Source organism: Haemaphysalis longicornis, unplaced genomic scaffold (genome assembly GCF_048455015.1).
Source record: "Haemaphysalis longicornis isolate Haplotype H1 unplaced genomic scaffold, Haemaphysalis longicornis Haplotype H1 scaffold_5, whole genome shotgun sequence".
Classification (NCBI taxonomy): Eukaryota; Metazoa; Arthropoda; class Arachnida; order Ixodida; family Ixodidae; genus Haemaphysalis; species Haemaphysalis longicornis.
The window spans coordinates 37,516,691-37,537,965 of record NW_027526385.1 but is presented as its reverse complement, the minus strand read 5'-3'; the positions used below and the strand labels follow the sequence as shown (position 1 = coordinate 37,537,965).

General features: G+C 45.5%; 1 protein-coding gene across 1 annotated transcript in view; it reads right to left on the bottom strand.

Moving 5' to 3' along the window:
• The window catches only part of LOC144138061 (mannan-binding lectin serine protease 1-like), an 83,909-nt gene that overhangs the window by 30,658 nt on the left and 31,976 nt on the right, over nt 1–21,275 (bottom strand). The window contains exons 2-5 of the mRNA XM_077670135.1: nt 14,422–14,552; nt 3,374–3,539; nt 1,764–1,945; nt 45–263 (exon numbers count right to left, since the gene is read on the bottom strand). Of these exons, the coding sequence (XP_077526261.1) occupies nt 45–263; nt 1,764–1,945; nt 3,374–3,539; nt 14,422–14,552 (698 nt within the window). The remainder of the gene's footprint in view (nt 1–44; nt 264–1,763; nt 1,946–3,373; nt 3,540–14,421; nt 14,553–21,275) is intronic.

Genomic DNA, 21,275 nt, shown 5'->3' with positions numbered 1-21,275 from the left:
CACATCGCGTTGTCCCACCTCTTGTCCTGCGACGATATACACACCTTCGGAAGCGCCGTCGAATATTTCGACGTAATCGAAGGCGCACGACTCGTCGAACTCGAGCGCAATGACCTTGAACCGCATGACGACGACGTGGCCCGGCTGGACGTTGATGAGGTACCAGCAGCTGCTGTTGTCCGGGTACTCGAACGGGTAGCCGGGGCTGCTCACGTTGCCCTCCGATGTGGTGAACGTGTCGCCGCACTCGCGCTCCGCAAGCTCTGCGCTTTTCAACAAGCGAGGAAATACCCTTTAGCACGTCATGTAGCTCCGCCACAGATAGGTAATCTCTGTTTATGAATAGAGTGGTATAAGTGATGAGGATTGCAGGCGTCAAGAGGAACATGCTAGAACTCTTATACAGCGCCGTGAAGACAAAATCGCCTGGCTTCAGTTTAGATGTCTACAAAAAGATGAAGGAAGCTTAAACTAACGCGTAAGATTTAAAGGTAGCGAAGCTGTACGCAACCTTCACGACCATCCCGAAGGTTTAGGTCCCCAACTGCAGCCGATTTGTTTATGCTTCGCTGCCGCAAGAACCTTTACTCCATCATTGTTGCTATAAGTGTGAGCCTCCTGCATGTTTTTGGAAGTGATAATCATTGGACATCACCTTGGAGGGGTCCAGGCTATGACGTGTCTTTCTCGGTCCGAGCAAATGTTTCCATGATTTCGGCGAACGCTGGATATTTTTTGGCCAGTCTAGGCCAACCTCCCTAAGTGGGTGTGCTTGGCTTGCAAACGTTCGTCGGGGACGTTGGGCGGTCGCCGCGACTCACGCAGACACGAGCGCTTGGCATTGTCTCGGGTTTTTAAACTGCCGGGCGGTCGCCGTAATCTTGGCCAATCTCCTTAAGTGGGTATATATAACTTGACAGACATGCGCTGGGGACGCTGGGTGGCCGCCGCGAGGCATGCACACACGAGCGCTTGGAATTTCCTTCGTTTTGTTAACTGCCGAGCGTTCGCCGCGAGGCGCGTCCTCAAGTACGCGCCATCAGCTATTTTCTGTGTATTTTTAACTGCGGACACGAAAAATTACGGCTCGCTAAACATCTTCCCTGTTAAAAGAAGGATAATTGGAGGAACAGTTAGGGATTTGAAACGGGAGCCATGGTCCATGAAACAAGCACTCGTGTAAAAGACAACCCCGCTAAAATTAAGAGAGGAAATGTGTGTTTCGGTGGACACTGGATGCTATGGACTGACAAACGCTGGACTAACATTCCAAGAGAATGGCTGCGGATGGACGCAAGTGGGAACTCTATGTGGACTCAGTGGAAAGATGTGGCGGAAGAATTCTGAGCTAGAATACATTGTCCAAGTTAACCTCGGTACGCTCATACAACGCGGTTCCTGTCGCTTCAGGGTAGCGACGTTTCGACATGCATACATTTCCAGTTTTTCAAATCAAGTGTTTTGATGCGCAAAGTCTGTTCAACAAGCTCTCTTACCTTCCGTCGTTTAGGAGCAGTATTACTGGGCGAACTAAGCCGCTTAGCTAATCACGTTCTCACTGACTTATCCAGGTCCTTTGATGTCCGAATTGCTCGAATGATATCTTAATTATGACTCATTGTTATGCTCTGAGACATGATGGACGTCCCTGTATGTGCTTCCCCCACCTTAATTGAAGCGGATATTACACCACACACGTATTTGTAACCAAACGCTCTGCTTGCCACGTTTGAAATTTCGAACAACTTCGAAGCATGACTGACCTGCGACGCCAGTGTTCGCGGAGAACTCAAGAAAAAAGCCTTTCTCCTCGTATGACTCGTCTGACTTGAAGGCAACCGTCACAGCCGTGGCGTTGGTCTCGATCGTCTTGTTCGTGATCGTGCCGCAAATCTTGCCCGTCGGTACTTGCCTCGGGCCGATGAGCACGTCGATGTTGTCATACCTAAACAGAAAAAAAATCATTTAGTATTGCTGGCTTGAGAACGCGTGCTTGCAGAACCATTTAAAATTGAGTTTTTGAACAAGTCATAGATAAACCCTCGTACCAAGCCTCGTATCAAATGTCGCGCTGCTTTTCTATAGAGGGTGGTCCAGCTATCACGCACCGAGATTTTTAAAAAGAGCAATGGCGTTACTCCAAAAAAACCTAGTGCATAATGTCTCCAGTAGCGTGAAGTATCGGCATGTAATTTATTAGTTAATGAGACCAAATAATTTATTGTAATTAATTACCTAACTCGACAAGCAGTGTCCTAATCATTAAAGTGTCCACGAGGGGCATCTAACTGCGGCATTTTCAGCGACGAACGAATTGCGTACTCATTTATTTATACTGATAAAGAAACCCCGCCATATATGAAAAATACCACGTGACAGCGCTCCCGCCCACATCGTAAAGTAATGCCCTCGAACAGGCTCCCTCCGAGTTAGCCAGAATAAAAAAAGAAAAGAAAGAAAGAAGAAATCGCGACCGAGTTTGTGCCTCATCCGCTGAAGCGCCCTACGAAACTGGCTATTCGCTCATACTTTAATGACTAAGGCAGTACTTCTCGATTTAGATAATTAATTGCAATGAATTATTTATATCTCGTTAACGAAAAAATTACAGACCGCTACTCCACTGTACTGCAAACATTATGCGCTGGTTTTCTTGGAGTAACACCATTGTTCTTCGCAAAATCTTGGTGTATGATAGCCCGGACACCCAATATAGCCTGAATCTCTCTCCGAACTTCGCAGATCCTTCACTGCATTGCTATAGTGCTCGCACAATATTGTCATGACATGTTTCCTACCGCAATAAAAGGAATCTGGCTGGTCGGTAACAACAATATCACTAGCTTTGGTGTGTAACGGCCCTCCTTGAGCTCTCCAGTTTCGGGACCTTTCTATACTTTGTCACAGCAATGTGAGTCGCGCTATCGGTGATGAGAGAACTAGTTTAGTTGCATGTCTACCCCGCCAACCGTATGACAGCTTTGTTATTTTTTGACATTCCACTCTCATTAATCTGCGGCCCATTCTGCACGTAGTCGCACTGTTACTTAGCGCATGCTAGCTCGCACCTTTTTACGATGCCTCACAAGTAGATTGTCAATTCTGATTTACAATATGGTAACAAACTGTCCAACCATTGTAACGGGATCGCTCCAGCATTAATCTATGGATTACATCTCCCAATTATGAAACTGCCTCGTCATCTGCCCGTAGCCACCTGCCGTCTCATCTTTGGTCTCCAATTCTGGCAACGCCGTGATGCATGGCGTGAAGGACCATCGCAAGTCTATGTCCTCGCCAGAGCCAAGCCCTCGTCAAGCCTTTTGAAGTCAAACCTAGCCATAGCGCATGCGCGCTGTCTGTGCGTACGTACTCGCAACCGGGTGACTCCTCGATCTCAATGTTGACGAAGTGTAGCGTGATTTCGCCGTCCGCGGTGATGACCCATCGACAGAGCTGGTTGGACTGGTACCCCTTCGGGTAACCCGGACTGTACAGTCGTGCTGGCCTGGACAGCGCCGTCAGGTTGCCGCCGCAATCTGCATAGAACGAGGTTAAAGACACGCATACTGTTTTATGTGGTGACGTGAACTAACTGTTTGCAAACGTAAGCATGTGTAATAATGCATTATTAATGGCGATTAGACCCCCGGTCAAGAGAACTCACGGCGGTAATGACCACTACCAGTTCGTTTGTTCTCATCTGCAGTAAAAGCACAAACCTGTGCATAAATGCTCCAACCATAAAATTTTATGAGCATTGTACGAGTGAGTATGGCGAGTTGAGAAGTGAACAGAGTATCGACAAAATCACGAGAAAATATTCACAAAATATCACAACCAAGGGACTCCTCCATGCCAATGCAAGCAACCCCAGTAGCCTCCTGCTCTTCCACCAGTGTTCTTGTGGGTTTTGCAAATGGACCGAATGCAGAGTCGCCTGGCCAATTACCAGCGCGTCATGCGACACATACTCGAAAGCAATCTGCTTAGCGAAGGAAATGCGTCCTGTCCTTTAACTCTTAGCAAAGACTAGGTTCAAAGAAAACAACGAATCTTGCCATGGGATTTGTGAAGTATTTACGGTATATACTTGAAGGTTAAGCGTTATCTCTGTTCTGCCTGAAATGTAAAATCACTTGTTAGTTCAAAATTCGTTCTAACCAGTGCTTCCGTGTCGAATCTCTGCTTACGTAATGCCATCCGGGTAGACATTTTTAAACCACGATAGAATGTTGGGCGAGTTGCTTTTTACACATTATTGAAAAAGACTCGAAAAAGGCGGCAAAGCCCTCTTTTTTGTCGCGTTTTTCCATAACATTTTTAAACGTTAGCTAACATTGATGGAAGTAAAAAATATAAAGGTTCCTTTATATGATATAAAAGAATTATCCTTCATAACGACGTGACCGTCTGGGCTCCGCAATGATGAGTCAACTACTTGTCAGAGCTTCATTAACTTGCTTTAAGGCTTGGCACTATTAGGTGACTGCGCAGTTGTTTTTTTTTTTTTTCAGTTTCAGCGAATATCCCCAATGCACTTCACCCGTGTGTGGCTGGGCGACGCCGCGTGCCAGAAGTGCTTCGCCAAGTTGTGACGTTAACGGGGTCCTTGCACCGGTGTTAATCACTCCCGTCGACCCTCACAAGGCCGAAATTCCTCTAGCCTGGTGACGTCGGCGCGCACCTCACCGCTGCCTTTTTGCTAAACTGTTCGTTACGTGCCTTCGGCCTTCAAAGCCCATTTGTTAAGAAACGCTGACTGTACCACACTCTTACGTAGAGTGGTTACAAGACCTGCGCGGTTCCGGGATTGTTTAGCGTAGTCATCCCACATCGCTTATCTTTTTTTCTCTCTCTCCCTGCTTTCGCTTTCATATTCTACGAACCTCATCAAGTGGCAATAACCTGTTAGGCCGCGCGTGATTTCGACATCGACACGCGCTGCAAAATGCCTCTGGAAAACACTTCCTTCCCGCATTCTCGCCGCTCTCTTGGTGTCTTAGTCTTCGGCATCTCTATTTACACGTTGCACCACAATTGCCAGCGTAGCCTTATAAGGTACGCCACCAATGCGTTGAGTAATAGAGCGGGCACGCGACTCTTTGATGAATAATACCCAGCGGGAGCTTCCACAGAATTTCGCCATAAGCTTTATCCGAGCTGTCAAGCTGAATTTCGCCCGTGCCTGTACCGGGAGTATTTATTCGTGTCTTAAGAAAGAGAAGCGTACGAAGGCATGAAAGAGACAGAATTTATAGGCACATTAGATGCGACGAGAGAGACAGTGACAGCTGTGAGACTTGTAATTTAAGGATTTCGAAACACCGTGCATGATTGAGGAGTTTTGCGACATTCGGGGTCATGGGTTCACGTTCGCTATCACGGGTGCCCGCTATTTCGCGTGGGAACTCTGAGCACCGTTACGGGAAGTCTCGCTCTTCAGAATGGTGTGGGGCCCTTGCCCTAGTCTTTGTCAAGTACTGCGCGAGTTTTACACACCGGAAGCACTGTTTAGAGAGAATGGTGGCGCGATGTCTGAGTGGTCTGGGTAAAGTTTCTATCTAGCACCAAGAATGGGCTGCAATGATGCGGTGTGGCATAGCTGAAAATTTGTTCCACTCCCCCTATTCACAATACCCACTTCACACTGTTACCATGCTCTTTCTCTGATACCTGTTACCGATAAGACACTACGCATGCGCATTTGATTCGGAGGTACTACGCATTTCCAGCTGCACTACGTAAGTTCATCCGCCGACTAGTCCGAATTCCTTAGTTGTTGAATTGTTCTATGTGTATTTCCTCTCTCGTCTATTCGTCACTTCACATGTTCTTTCCCGATTTTGTTTATTTTAACTGGAATCAGGGTTACATACATATTGGTTCTCTCTCTAATTATGCGCCCTTCGAAATTTGCGCAATATACCTGACTGTTTTCTTTCCATGGCTACTTAGCTAGTCTAAGCGTTTCTCTTTACGGTGTTGTATATAAGACACCGTGTGTTTGCTGCATAAGTGAATATAGGAAGAATTCATTGACTTTGTGCTTGTACTTTCGCGAGCAGACACAGATTATTAATTGGGAGGGCTTCGGGAACGCATTCCCACCAACCCTTCTCCCGATTTTTTTTTACGTCTGTCACCTAACTATAGTGATAGCAGACCGTGGGAACGGCGCCCAAATACTCAAAGCGCCTTGTTGGTTAACATTAGGGAGGACCCCCCGAGATTCCAGCGAATTTAGATGTAGTAACTAATCAAATTACTGATTGATTGACTGATTGATTGACTGATTGACTGACTGATTGACTGATTGATTGATTGATTGATTGATTGATTGATTGATTGATTGATTGATTGATTGATTGATTGATTGATTGATTGATTGATTGATTGATTGATTCATTCATTCATTCATTCATTCATTCATTCATTCATTCATTCATTTATTGATTGATTGATTGATTTACTTATTGATTGATTGATTGATTGATTGATTGATTGATTGATTGATTGATTGATTGATTGATTGATTGATTGATTGATTGATTGATTGAACGATCGTTACCACGGGAACATTTATTTATTTATTTATTTATTTATTTATTTATTTATTTATTTATTTATTTATTTATTTATATACCTTAAGGGCCTCTAGGGCGTTACATAAGGGGGGTTTATACAGTAATCAGTGACAACAGCAATTTTTTAACAAGAAAAGAAGACAAGAAAACATGCGCAGGATACACAGTCGGTCAACCAAAATAAGCAAAAAAGAACACAGCAAGGTTTTCACAGGCGAGCACATTAAAAAAGCTGCACGACACGTTATACAGCAGCAAAAAAGTGGCAATGGCTAAGATTGTCCAACGCATTCAAGGAACGCAAATAATGCAGACTGGAAAGATGATTGCTGTGTATGCGTTACAACGTTGGCAGGCAGAGCATTCCACTCGGTTATCGATAATACAAGGGGTGAGTATAGGTGTTTTTTTGTGCGAGAAAATATAGGTTCTATTTTATGATCATGGTCAACGCGTGCGGAAATGTACAAAGCAGGGTGAATGAACGTATGGCGGAGCGGCGAATAACTGTGATATAATTTGTGGAAGAAAGATAAGCGGAAATATTTTCTGCGCATGGCAAGAGGTGGGGAGATTTAAACTTTTCTTAATGAATGACACACTTTTATAGCGGGAATAACATGACAAAATAAATCGCGCGGCTTTGTTTTGAACAGATTCGAGCGTATCAGTAAGGATTGCTTGCGGGGGGTGCCATACTATGGAAGCATATTCGAGGGTTGGCCGGATTACAGTATTGTATGTGTGAAGTTTGGTGTCTTTGTTTGCAAGTTTCAGGCGGCGCTTAAAAATACATCAACCACGCGTCCCGTGCGCCATCCACGTGCCCACATTGCGGAGAGCCTACCACACTTTACCACGTGGTGTAGGCTTGACAACGGAACACGGAAATCGATGCTATCCCCAACCCAGCGGGAGATGCAGCTAACCAGCTACCAGCTCTCACCTCGAAGCCCAGCTACGGCTAGTGAATAGGGCGCACCGGCAGCTAGGTGAACTGGGGTCCTAGTTCAAGGACTCCACCCACTGCGTGCAATGCTGCTACAGTAAATGTATATTCCTCGTCCTCTTCCTGGATGAAGCCACCCGGGTCAGTGCAGTTAACGCTGTAAAATATTACCTGCTTTTGCAGATGATACAGAGACAGCCGTCCTCCTCTCCCGCCGGGGGGGGAGGTGTCTTAAGTCATTCGGCCTTGAGCGCTCGCTCCCCCACCCGACGCTAAACGGTTATAAAAGGCGAACAGGTAGCATGTGTTTAAGCTCGCCCAAAGAAATTGGCTAGTCTTGGGAAAACTCGAAAGTTGGCAGCAAATTTGTAACGGTTTATTGCAATTGTCATTCCTGCTGCGCGGCTATTTCGCACCAATTCGTGTGACCGCCGCTGCAGGCTTTTTTTTCGATTTCCCACGGCCACCATCACTCTTTGCGAGGTATTGACACCTCCTTCACAGTTCAAGGTACGCACAGGAAACATTGCCGCAAGGTGCGAAGCTTCTAGATCGCTACTTCAAATGAATACGACGCCCGAGTATCCAATTACCCATTCCTATGCTTTGGAAATGGCTAAAGCACTTCTGCGCCGCAGGTCGTGGCGCTGCGAGACAAGGATCGGCTTTCGGGTGAAACTTTCTGCATTCCTTTATATTGAAACGGACAAACAGTATGCAAGTCTACAGTATACGGACGACTCTCAAATGTCCCATGGCGTTTCCCAGGCAGTTTTCTAAGTTCTACAACTGAGCAGGCTTCCACTTGGTCAACACAAATATCCTGAAGCTTTGTTAAAGAAACCCCTGTTCACCTGTGTGCACCAACCTCGTGTTTGCAGTGCTGCTGAATACAGTGCAGCATGAACCCCTTGTATCTTTTAGAAAAATAATAGTCATTGCAAGGAATATTGTGAAAGCAGCACAGTGCCCGTGTACGGATGGGAAAGGGCATAAAAGAAATAATGTACCACTAGGCGTCGTTGATGTCGCCGATTTATGCTAGTACAGAACTTTAAATTGTCCAAAATGGCTACACCACAGAATCTCAATACAACAATTTGCAAGCAGACAAACAGAAAACAGAAAACTGGCCCAACATCACACCTATGAAGAACCCTTATTGTAGCTGTTTATTGTGTATTCCGTCTCGTCTCCGGCCCAATGTGTAATCGGCCACGAATTTTTGTCCAGTGGGAGTTTGCAAGATAACTTAAAATTCTGTACTAAAACGGAGCTTCGCAATTAATCGTGCGCCCTCCTTATCAGTCCTGGGTCGGCACCCCACTTCTTTGCTAATTATCTGATTATCGCTAATAACTATTCCTTTTTTTCGTCTAGAAACAAAGGAGGCTTCGCGTTTTGTAAAACAAAAAGTTTTTTGTCCCCCACCGTTCTATACAAGCTCCCCTTAAGCACCCATCCCTGCTTTTATTCTCAAAACCAGTTGGGTGATTCTCCATCTCTGGCTGACGTGTAGCCGTTAACTTTGTCTTCGTTCATTTTTTTCTGGGGCCAGAAATCACGTTAAACAGCTCATTTTTATATTGGCATGAACGATGCCTTCTGTTTTGCTTACTTATGTGTTTCGTTGGCTGCGCCCAGCTGTCGCATATGTGTCTGAAACGAAGCGTGTTTCCTTCCTTTTGTATGCCGCTCAGGCTATCTGCTTTGATACGGGAGAACGTTTCTCCCTGTCACTACCCTTGACCTTTCTTCTTTTATCGCAGGTGTACTTGGTCTAGTTCGATTGTTCCACAAAGAAAAACATGGAGAGATATATGCAGGCAGCAAAAACACCGCGGAATTCAATTTGCCGACTTTCATCTGTTCACGTCACTCTGCTGGTGGTTTCCTTGAAGACACGGGACGAGCGCTGCCAACTGCCCGTATTTGGTGGACTAGACGATTTCGTTGGGCGAGCTTAAACACATGCTACCCGTGCGCCTTTTATAACCGTTTAGCGTTGGCTGGGGGAGCGAGCGCTCAAGGCTGAATGACCAAAACCCTGCTGTCTTCCTGCTACTCATCTCGTTCCCTGCGCTGTTATATCACGATTCCAAACCAACTGGCCCAAATTTTTCTTATGCTGCTGTTTCCTCGACGTTCGTTAAGCTCACTGCGGAGCACAAGTTCACTCCGATAAACTTTATTTCTCCAAGAACTTGAGCCTTCCTTTGCTACGTGACATTATAAAACCACCAGTGTATAGTTGGCATTGAAAATACTGGTGCGGTGTTGCTGAAAGTTCCGGTGAAATAAATAAAACAAGACATTGCAACATTGGCGAGCAGTGTGCCTGCTGGATGCAATAGTCGAGTCGGGGAAACCGGTTGAAAAGGGGGTGGCCCTCGTTTTCAAGTTTGCTCGCCCATGTATGCCTCTCTTCTTTTCAGATTGGTTTTTTTTTTTTGCTTTCGATAGCATAAACACCAATTTATATCCAGAATTGCAGTGCGAGGGTAAGTGCTCTTTGCACAAATGCCTTTTAGAGGTTCACTAACCAGTTCGTTGTTATTCCTTTCTGCAGCTCTTCTCGTAAAAAATGCTTCCCTATAGCAGACTAGCGACCGACAGAGAAAATCGCATTCGCGTGGTTGGGCTGGTCTTGACCTTGGCACAGTTCCCTTGGCACAGATTGGTATCATAACGTCACGGCGTCAGCTCCTTCGCGACGAGAACGTGGCCTTCGGAGGAGGTGACTTATGGCCAGAGTTCTGAGGCACAGACTTGTCTGAAACAGAATGCCCTTTGTTCCCCAAGACGCCCGGCAAATACTTCATATACCAGCTTTCGACAGGCCGGCAGGACCACCCGCCGTGCTCAGATTCGGAGAAAATAGCGGAGCCTTCCAATCAGCTATCGTATGCCCCCCAGAGTTTGTCAATAGATAATGGTATTAGCTTCTGTGAACAACATCCCGGATTGCAATGCTAGCCGCAGCGATGGTATTCTAGGTCGAAGAGAAAAAGCAAGCACCTGTGTGGATAACGTTTCGTTAAAAACAAATAAATTGATCTCGACAATTCTAGGGAACTCTACTAAGCACGGCTGAGAAAAATTCCCGATGCACTCCTTTTATAAAGAAATGGGTAAAAATGAACGATCCGCTGACTGGTAAGATACACACCTGAAAACTGTTTATGTGTTTGTTCAGCTTTTGGACCCATAAAAAGGCATCGCGGAGTAGAAAGTTGAGGTTGAATGATCCTCTTATTACAGATGGACCGATGGATGGATGGATGGATGGATGGATGGATGGATGGATGGATGGATGGATGGATGGATGGATGGATGGATGGATGGATGGATGGATGGATGGATGGATGGATGGATGGATGGATGGATGGATGGATGGATGGATGGATGGATGGATGGACGGACGGACGGACGGACGGACGGGCGAACAATGTTTTCTCTACAGCCAAGCATGCGTCACATACTGCAATTAAAATTTTGCGACATCTACAAATTGCGCTTTGCACCTGTCATTTAAATTTGTTTGAGTCTTCTTCACGCCGCCAAGGTGGGAGGTTTTTCGAAGCGGAGCGTATCACTTCGTTTGCCAGCTAGATCGTATAATCCGGCATGAGGCTTAGCGTGGTGGGGCCTCCCTGCAATGACATGGCGAGTCGCCAGGCAATGTTTCCTCTCTGTATTGGGAATGCAGTTGAGAATCCGATATCAACACAGAATCGTGCTTCAAAGAAATAAACAAACACCCCGCAAAATTTATAAAATGACCCAAGTAGCAGTAAGCCCTCCTTAAAACGAACTATCCAAGACAGGACCCGAACTTCGTTATAAGCGGTGTTTAATTAAAAGTGGGCATGATATTCGATACCTACACTGTAGTTGTCACTGCGAAAATCTTCCAATAAGCAGTAATTGGAATAAAAATATTTTGCTACCACAGGGGTGTACTGTATTTGTAATGAAACAAGTATGTTTGTTTTGTGCTGTCTCGTGCATACCTATCTCCCCGATGAGCAGTGTACCCTTCATGATACTTCTCACCAACTCCTGGCCATCGCCAACAACCGGAGGCTGCTTTACCAAACATTTATTACCGACCTCATTATCCGGAAACTTCTCTTTATCAATATCGGCCTACCGGTAGACACGTGCACACTTCGGACAAAAAACAAACGTCGAAGTTCTTTTGTAACATAAAAATGTACAATCTTCACCGGGTTGTAAAAATCGTGTGTCCCTGCACGATATGTATATATCACGATGCGTCATCTTCAACATCGTCATTTTGACCTGCTCTTCGTAATAAGGCAGAGGGGAATGAGGAGCAGTGTTAGGAGAGCCAATGGGGATGAGTAAGTCATGACTATAAAAGTAAAATCCATTCTACTTTAGAATAGATTGTCACTGCAGAGTAGAAGAAAAATGGGTTGTCGCCATCTCTTATCGTGTAGGACGGTAATTCCTTAGCTGGTTAAAAAAATTCTGTCATGAATACGCCCATGACTTGTCATAATTTTTTATGTTACCCAGAAGGGATAAACCGTAAATTCTGGATAATTTGGTCATGGCGAGAGACCTTCCTCTCCACTTCCTTCCTAGATGCCTCCACGAAGACACCGTTTCTTGGCAAAGACGAGGATGCCCCCACCACGTACCACGGCTTTCACAACATGCAACGCGGCGTATCCTGAGTGATGCGCATAAGAGCCGGGTTTAGCGTGACTCACGGGGACAGGTGAATGCCGCGGGCCTACGCCACGCGAATGCCTGAGCGCTCGCATGGCCCCGACAGCTGGTAAAAGCCTTTTAGCATTTCCCCTCCCGTACCGACGGCTCCTTCTTTGGAGCGCCAGGGCCGGAGCAACATTGGTTCGGCAACATGATGACTTCACCTGACGCTTCATGCACGATACGGTCTGACCCTCACTGGTTTTACAAAGGAGCCACTCAGGCAGGTGTTAAAACAACACTGATGCAAAAGAGTACAAAAGATTCTGTAAAAGAGTATAAAAGATTCTTTACAAGCCGGCCTCGCTTGTACAGAATACAGATATTTTGAATTACTTGTTATATGCGAAAGACTAAGCATATAAACCATAAGAATAGTTTTTGTACACATTCTGCAATCTCGACAATGATTTGTCAGTTATTTGAACTATTTTCCGGTGCCGTGCTGTTCAATGTATATGCGCAAGTTCCTCTGTACGCTATTTGCTGCCCAGACTAAGGACTCCCAGACTAAGGACACCGAGTACTCCTAAACTAAGTAAACACCAGAAGAAACATAAAATGTAGATATAAGCATTTCTTTGTGTATTGATAAATACTGGCGACGTCTCGTAGCCGTATCACGTTCCGAGATACGGGAAGCCTTGAGTTCTTATGCTCTTTTCTTCCCTCGGCACACCGAAAGTTGGGCTAGTTAATACAAACTGAAAAGTGAAAAGCACACAAAAACACAGGATGGGAGGAGTCGTTTTTTGATGCGCCCTATCTACTCTATTTTTCAATTTAAATAACGATATACCAATCTTGTTTTTTTTCTAGTTGTCCGAGATGCCATTTTTTTCTTAAGGAAGAACATTTTCATCAAAACCGCACCGCTCTCATCACGCCAACCAAGCGCTATGATGTTGTCATCCGCTAGGACGATCCCAGCCCAATATCTTCCATATCCTCCACGCGCGGCGCGATGCTAGGTTAGAATCACATCCTGAGCCTGCATAACTTTGTCCCAGATCACAAAGAGGCCTACAAGTGTTACCAACCAAGAACTACCACTAGATGATAATATCGGCTGTTGTCTTAAAGGCGCTACCAAAGGTTCTTTGGAATGTATGGACTCGGCTAGCCTATGCAAATAATTAATACGCCTATTCCTCTGCCTGTCTCTATCTTTCTCAACAAAACGCCGTTTACACCCATCTGCGCCCACAGAGTGGCAGCTTTTTCATGAGAAAATGGTAGTTTTTCGTTAGCAATAAATGGCATTCCTGGTCACACAATGTTCAAAGAAAATGAAAACTGCCTGCATCATCAACGTCCGCAGCTACATACTCAGGAACAACCCTAGCCCAGGCAAAGCTTCCATCATATCGAAGGGCAGAGAAAGCTTCCCCCGAGAGCTAGGGCCATGAAAAAAACCCTACCTTTTTACACGCACACGGCCTGGTGCTATCTTCATTCGATACGTGCTAGCATCCTCTTTTATATCCCGTGTATATCGCTATTTCGACATCCCCGTCGCAAACAGCACTGCTTCCGCTGAGGAGAATGCGCGGAAAGCAACCACACCCCCTGGGGCTGCCCCAGGTACACCTTACACATACAGCTTTCTTTGAACCCATCGACCCCTCATAATTTTTCAGAGAGCGCGTGAAAAGAACAGCTGGCTTTGATTGACCACCACGAAGCCCTAACGTGAAATCCCTCCAGGTTTCATGGTATAAACTTGATTCCATCAACAGCATTTTCCGACCCCTTCTTCTGCCTCTCTAAGTTCCCTTTACTTGTCTTTGCCTTGGGTGCCTCGCTCTAATCAGTAAGCCACCTTGCACACGTCACTCCTACTGCGGAGGAAAGTGTAAAACGATCCTCCCCCATTGCTCCTCTTCTCAAACTTCCGCAAGGCTCCAGCCGTCAGCACGCTTGGCTGAACCTGCTTCGCTGGGGGACCACCCAGCGCTGCTGTCTATACACCGTCACGCAAGGACTACCATAACAGAGCTGCGTGTTAGCGGGCAGAGAAAGAGTGCATGTATTCTGCGCACACGCACCTACCCTGGGCGCCAACACACTCCTTTATACTACGGCACGTTCGTCGATGCAGCAGCTGCGCAACGGACCGTTGCAGTATGTATGCAGACTCACCCCTGAACTCACGCAGTGACTCAGATGGCGCACCGCCGGATGAGAAGGACCTCCCCCTGCTGCTGTTGCTGCTGTTGTCCGCCAGGATGTGCACGGCTCCGTTTGCAGGGTCGATGGAGAGCTGTAGGCACCTGCGTGCAGTCAACAGCAAGACGCGTCGTTAGGCTTAAGTTATGTCGCCTTTCCTAGTGCTGACGAATAAAAACACAACAGAATAAACTGCAACGCACTTGCATCCTTTACATCGTAACGAAGAGCATGTGGTGTTCCGAATAAGATACCTTTTAAATTTATTGGCGCAGCAGGTGAACTGTATTGACAGACTTTTGTCCTGAGCTTGCACAACATATTCCACAGCATTGACCAATCTTACCGTTGTTTAAATAATCATGGTGTCTATATTTGGCAGTTTTCGGTAGCAGTAATATTTCCCATGGCTTCCTGGCAGTGACCGAACATAGTTTCATTGCATGTGGGCACCGTTTTTCACGAGCCTTCCTGATCACGTGATCGGGGACCATGCGTTTATCACTCCTGGTGATAAGAGACAGCAAGGCTTAGCGCAATCTGTTTTGTTGTGCTGAGATGCAGGTAACAGAAAAGGCAGGGACGTTCTTCTCGACCAACACGCGTTGTTTTTCTAGCAGTTATGCGGTAGCGCTCGCTTTCCGAATGCAACAATGGAGACTTGCTGGGGGAAACAAACCTTCCTCATCTTCTTTAATTTCTCATGCATTCTACCTCAACTTGTATTATGCTTTAAAAATGTTTTAGTGAGGGAATACATTTTCTTCCGCATTTTGTGCTTAGCCTTGGACTTCGTCTTAAGCACATTTGTTTGCTTCAAGAAGTATTGGAATATTTGTAATCAAATTTAATGAATAACAACTCTGTCGAATTACAACGTTCGCTGAGTTACTCCTAAAATTCCGTGAACACAATGAATTTGCTGTTCGAATCATAGGTCCTTTAAGTGTTATTGGTTCGCTTCAAGCACCACTTGTATCTTATCTTGTTTGAAAGTTCCCAGCTGCGATAAGGCCAGTTCATATCACAGCGCTTTCTGTTTGCAGCACAACCCACTGACTTTCAAGGGTGCGTTTAGGCGCACTGTTTGGTTCTTCAAGCTCATACTCACAAAACGCGGGTCGGTTTCATTTATAGCGTCCTTTTAACAAGCTTACTTAATCGGATTATATCGTTCTACACCGGTGTTTTGAATCACGAACCCCTGTCAGGAAGAGCTAGAGCTTATTAGAAGCGCATAATTAATTGGAGTATTTCAGGCTGCTATGCGGGCTCCAGTATTGCATAGATCTCTAATGCGTGAAAACGTAACACCGGCAACATTGGGCCAGTGAACAAAGCTTTCACTAACAAACAAAGCTCTTGTTTTAAGGGTCAATACAGAGTAAGGGATAATTGGAGAATAATGGGAGAGGCCTTTGCCCTGCAGTGGGCGTAGATAGGCTGATGATGATTATGATAGAGTAAGCGCCACAAATAAAAACAACAAACGCCAGTCCCGGCTCATAGCTTGAAAAGCTGTGGTTTGGCACAAGAATAAACAATTGTCGTATGTGGAAATTCATGTGTTGTTTTTACACTCTAAAACTGCATACGAGCCGCACTGCTTCTGCACTACCTTACCATACGGGCGCGGTTAAAGTCAAGAGAGTTTTAAAAGTTTGTGGTGCTTACATCTCAGAACTTTTATTGGGCGTATTTTCAATTCCTTGTTTTCTCATGCGCGCAGAGTTAATGTAACCTTCACTACACTAAACACAGTTTCTGATAACTTAGGATCCCCACGTAATAATCATTTTATGCTCAGAAAATTCTCCCGTTCCTTATGATGACATCAGCACCAGCTAGTTATCTCTAGTTTGCCGACCCTGTAAACAATATATGTAATCCCATTTATTAAGTTTGCTGGAGGAATCCTTATTGTTCCTCATACGGACCAACCCAGCGTGGACACCGGCGTGACTTCAAAAGCTGGACTTTATCTCCTCACCTCTTTGCGCAACGTGTTGTGTAACAGGTGACATCGGACATTTTCTTATTAAGGACTTCCGAGAGCATGCGACGGAGCGCTTACCTTTGTTTAAAGAGCTTTGAAACAGAGCCGCCCCGCATTCCTCTTTGGATGATATCATTTTTATATCACCAGGAGTGACATTTTGCGCCTTGTCCTCTGGTTTTTAAGGGACACATGCCTCAGTGAGTTCTGGTGATTCCCCGCGCATAGCGGTAAGAAGGTGTTGATCGGGGGAGCAATTGCCGCCATAGTACGTAAGGCTAGGTCCTTCGGTTAATAAACATCGTCGTCTCCACCACCACTCTAGCAAACACATTTAAATTTGGGAATTTGAGGCGCCAAAGCTGCACCTGTGCGTAGGGGCGTACTTAAGCGAAATTCATGTAGAGCACCAGAGGATCTCCGACTTTGGAGGAAATCTTGAAACAGGGCCATTTTTGTTTTTCGTCCCCTTCAGAGCAAACTCCGCAGCATCCGGGATCACACCCCCGCTCTCGTGATCAGTAGCACAATGCCTTATCCACTGATCCACTGCGGCGGGCAGCACAAAGATTTACGTTAGTTTCTGTCAACAATACATGAAGGTAGCCTTGAATTACCGCAAATCTAATTTTAGCGCAACCTATACAGCAAGCCTGCTCGTTCGAAAACTACTCTGGGTATTGAAGTCTCCTTACGAGCTTCGGTGGTAAAGCCTTACAGCTTCCTCTGGCGATATTTATAGAAGCCGCATTTACTCTTGCATCGTGTTGGCGTCTTCCTCTTCGCTTCCCTTTCTTCTATTGGTTATAGACATTTCGACAGGCATACTGGCGAGACTTCGAGTCACAGCCTGCCAGAATAAAGGTGCGCCCGTTCAACTCACAGGCCCTCACGTTCACCCGTGCACACATCACTCGCTGTACAACTCATGATCCGCCATTGGAAACGCACTGACGTGGGATGGCGAGGCCGCACTTGCTGTGGAGACTCGGGTTCAATTCTCCCACCAGCTGAAATGTGTTTTTACTCTGTACAGTGGCGGCCATTTCTGTAGCGGTCAAGATCAACAACGCCGGTTTATCGCACAATGGGGTCCTTAAGACTTTCTTCCCAAAACAATTCATCTTTGCTATGACTTGACACCGTTAATTGCGTTGTTGTTCATCGCAGTCGACATATTTCGCTTCCTTCCTCTTCTCTGTCTCATTACTCTGTATAAAAGACTAAACGTGTTTCTTTGCCTACTGTAACTTCCTCATTCGTTCTAAGAACGAGACAGAAAAAAGAGAAATGTGACTGCTCGTTGCTATTTTTTATACGCTGTTTTATTTCTACACTTTCGGCACGTGTCTTCCTCGCGGGGTTTTTTTCTGCAGAATCTACAGGCACCATGGCCGTGGGCTGATGCAGTAAAGAGTAATTGCTTTACGCAGATGTGCCTTAACGAACACACCAGGTACGTTGGTTCAGTTAGCATGTAACCTACTTCCCTTGCGCAACAACCATCGGCTTTCTGCCAGTTAGTTAGAGAGGATCAAAGTGTGGCAAATTACTTTTTCCTCGGTTTGTACTTCTCTATTGCGCAATTCTCTGAGCTAAGGAAAATCCGCGACCACTGAAAGCTTAATAATGCATGAAGTAGCTATCCACACTTTTTTAACTTGGAAGAAAAGAACCATTCATTCCTCTTTACAGCCGATAATACGACTACTGATTGGTGTTTGCACAAATGGCATGCACAAATCTTATGTATGTATGTATGTATGTGTGTATGTACGTATGTGTGTATGTATGCATGTATGTATCTATATATGTACGTATGTATGTATGTGTGTATGCATGTATGTATGTATGTGTGTATGTATGCTTGTATGTACGTATGAATGTGTGTGTATGCATGTATGTATGTATGTATGTATGTATGTATGTATGTATGTATGTATGTATGTATGTATGCATGTATGGTTGTATGTATGCATGTATGTATGAATGTGTGTATGCACGTATGTATGTATGTATGCATGTATGTATGTATGTATAAATGTGTATGTATGTATGTATGTATGAATGAATGTGTGTATATGTATGTATGTTTGTATTCATCTAAGCAAAGCGGTCAAGAACGCCAAGGAAGGCAAAGGTGAAGGAATTCATTCGTGTTTCTTGTTCAAGTACGTTTAGTTTTTGAAATGAAAGCAGGGTGTCGAACCGGAATTTTTTCGGGTTCGGTTCGGGTTCGGGTTCAAGCCTTTCGGGTTCGGTTCGGGTTCAGTTCCGGCGCACCATTCCGTTCCGGTTCGAACCGGTTCGAACCGGTTCAAACGGGTTCGAACGGGTTCGGGGAAAAAAAAGCAAGCGTGTTTTTTTTTCTGTTAATTTTTTTTTGTGCTGGGTTTTCGTTTCCTTGACAGGTTTCCTTCTCTAAAACGAAGCCATAATGTAGGTTTTTTTGTGCAAATGTTTTGTTTTGGCCAAAAATAAGCAACCCTGCAGCACTTTTTTCAACTTTGTTCGAAATCGTGAATGCTTGCAGAAAGTAGTCAACCAACACATCCAGTACTTAGATCAGGGAGTCCGAAAGTCCCTCAGACAAAAGTACTGCGCTGTCCCCATCAGATAACTTACAAACTTGGTTGAAATATTTTTCTCTCTTCCCCAGGCTTGGCGTTCTTCTACCGCTGGAATGACGTCATTACAGCCATGTAGCGGCTATATGCCGGCTTTCCTTAAGCTGCGACATTAAAATGAAACCACAACAGCGAAGCAGAAACGGAAGGCGTATCTGCTAGGACGAGCACTGCTCCTCTGTGCTGGCAATAGCTATAACTCTTGCAGTGCTTCCAGATGCGATGATAAGAGTGAGAGCGTTGATCTAAAGTGTTGAACAGTTTCTTTAACTGTAAAATGTGCTGCAAAATGTTTTCTATAGTAGGTCCAGGATTACAACATTAACTGAAGCAAAATGAAAAATTCGCTCGGACACATAAGACTGCATATTTGTATGAATTTGAAATCCCTGCTTTTTATGGCCCCAAGTTTATTTTTATTGATTTAGTTTCTTTCATTTTTATAATTTAAATGAATTTATTCTTGGATCATAACACTGCAGTTTTATACCCCGCAGTTGTTTTCTTGAGGAAGAAAATGACGGACCATTACGACACTCACTAATGCGAAATTTGAGTGCAGCGCAAACTGTAGTCTTCTCGGCGACGGCGCATAGATGCTGTGCCTCAGGAAGTGATCGCGTCATCAGCTAATGCACGACTGCGCGCGGCATACTCTGTGGTTATCTCGTAAGGGGTCGCCACTGTGAAGCACGTCTCGCACGGTCACGGAATTGCGCCCTCCCCCTTACACTTTCGTCATACTTGCAACCTCCGTTTTCCTGCCAGGTCTATCTTCGGTGGCGTCTTCGTTCTCTCGTTTACAACGAGTCTAACACTGAGGGACTACGCGAAACCACAGGAGCGGGTGCTTAAGGGCTGCGCTCTAAAGCATGGCTCTACGCAGCCACTGTGCAGCCATGTGATCCACTCCCTTCGCCGACAAGTGACGGGCCGCACATCGTCTCCAAATAATGCGTTCTCGCCACAGTCTTCTGGAAGGCAAACAGTTAGCCTCTAGACCTGTGGGCAGCACACGGGTTCCTCCGACGCCTCCCACTCGGGGCATCTTCGCTAGAATCTTCTGGTAATGGGCAGCCTCCCTGCAGACTGCCTATTGCCCCGTCCTACTAAGCAGACGACCCGACCGTCCACAATCGTTTTAATGCGCATCATTCTTTGCCCACAGCAAGGACCGTGTAACCCCCTTCATTTCCACATAAATACAGATTTCGCGGGAGTTCCATCTGTAATCGCTATAATAGCGTACCGTGTTTACCCGATTCTAACGCGCCCCGGATTCTAACGCGCACCCAATTTTCCTGGCAAAAAAAAACGAAAGAACTTGCACCTCCGATTGTAACGCGCACGGGACTTTGTGACCCAAACAAATGAATGCGAGAGAAACGGGCGATTTATTTCCCGAATCAATCTCACTCATCTCACTCCTCGTCGCTCTCCGCTGACCGCAACATCTAGGCCTCGGTGCCTTCAAACGCGTTCGCGATGCCACACTTCTGAACGAACGTTCAAACATGGTCGATGGGATCATGGCCCACGACTCGCACGCCCATCCCGAGAGCTTCTCCAGAGGTACACGCTTCAGCCGACCGCTCGTTTTGAGCGCGTGGGAGCCGCTGCTGCCATTGCTGCTATCAAGTGCGCAAGTGAAACGATTTGACGATTTGTGTGAACGCCGATAGAAAAACCTAGGGGCCTAGGGTGACTGCTATAGAATTCTTGCTGCGTCCAAAAAATCGTTGCTAAAAGCTTTGGCGCCATCTTGAGATGGCGATGGCGATGGCTGGGACGAAATTTCCGCTGTTTCAGCAGTTTCGGTTTTGTATCCGATTCTAACGCGCATGCAATTTTTCGGCCTATTTTTTCGGGAAAAAAGTGCGCGTTAGAATCGGGTAAATACGTAAATGGAGATAACTGGTCGCACAAAATTTATGAAAAACTAAAAAATAAAAAAAGTAGTCACCGAAACTGGCAAACCGTGTGACACCCTGCATTTCCACAACAATGAGGATTTCGGGAAATTTCCACCTGAAATCATTATATAGGGTAAATGGAGATAATTTGTCGAACAAAATTTATAAATGTAAAAAATAAAAAAAATGTAAAATAATTGCGGAAACTGGCGAACCGTATAACACCCTGCATTTCCACAATAAGGCAGATTTCGCGAGTTACAAATGTAATCGTTATAATAGTGCAAATGG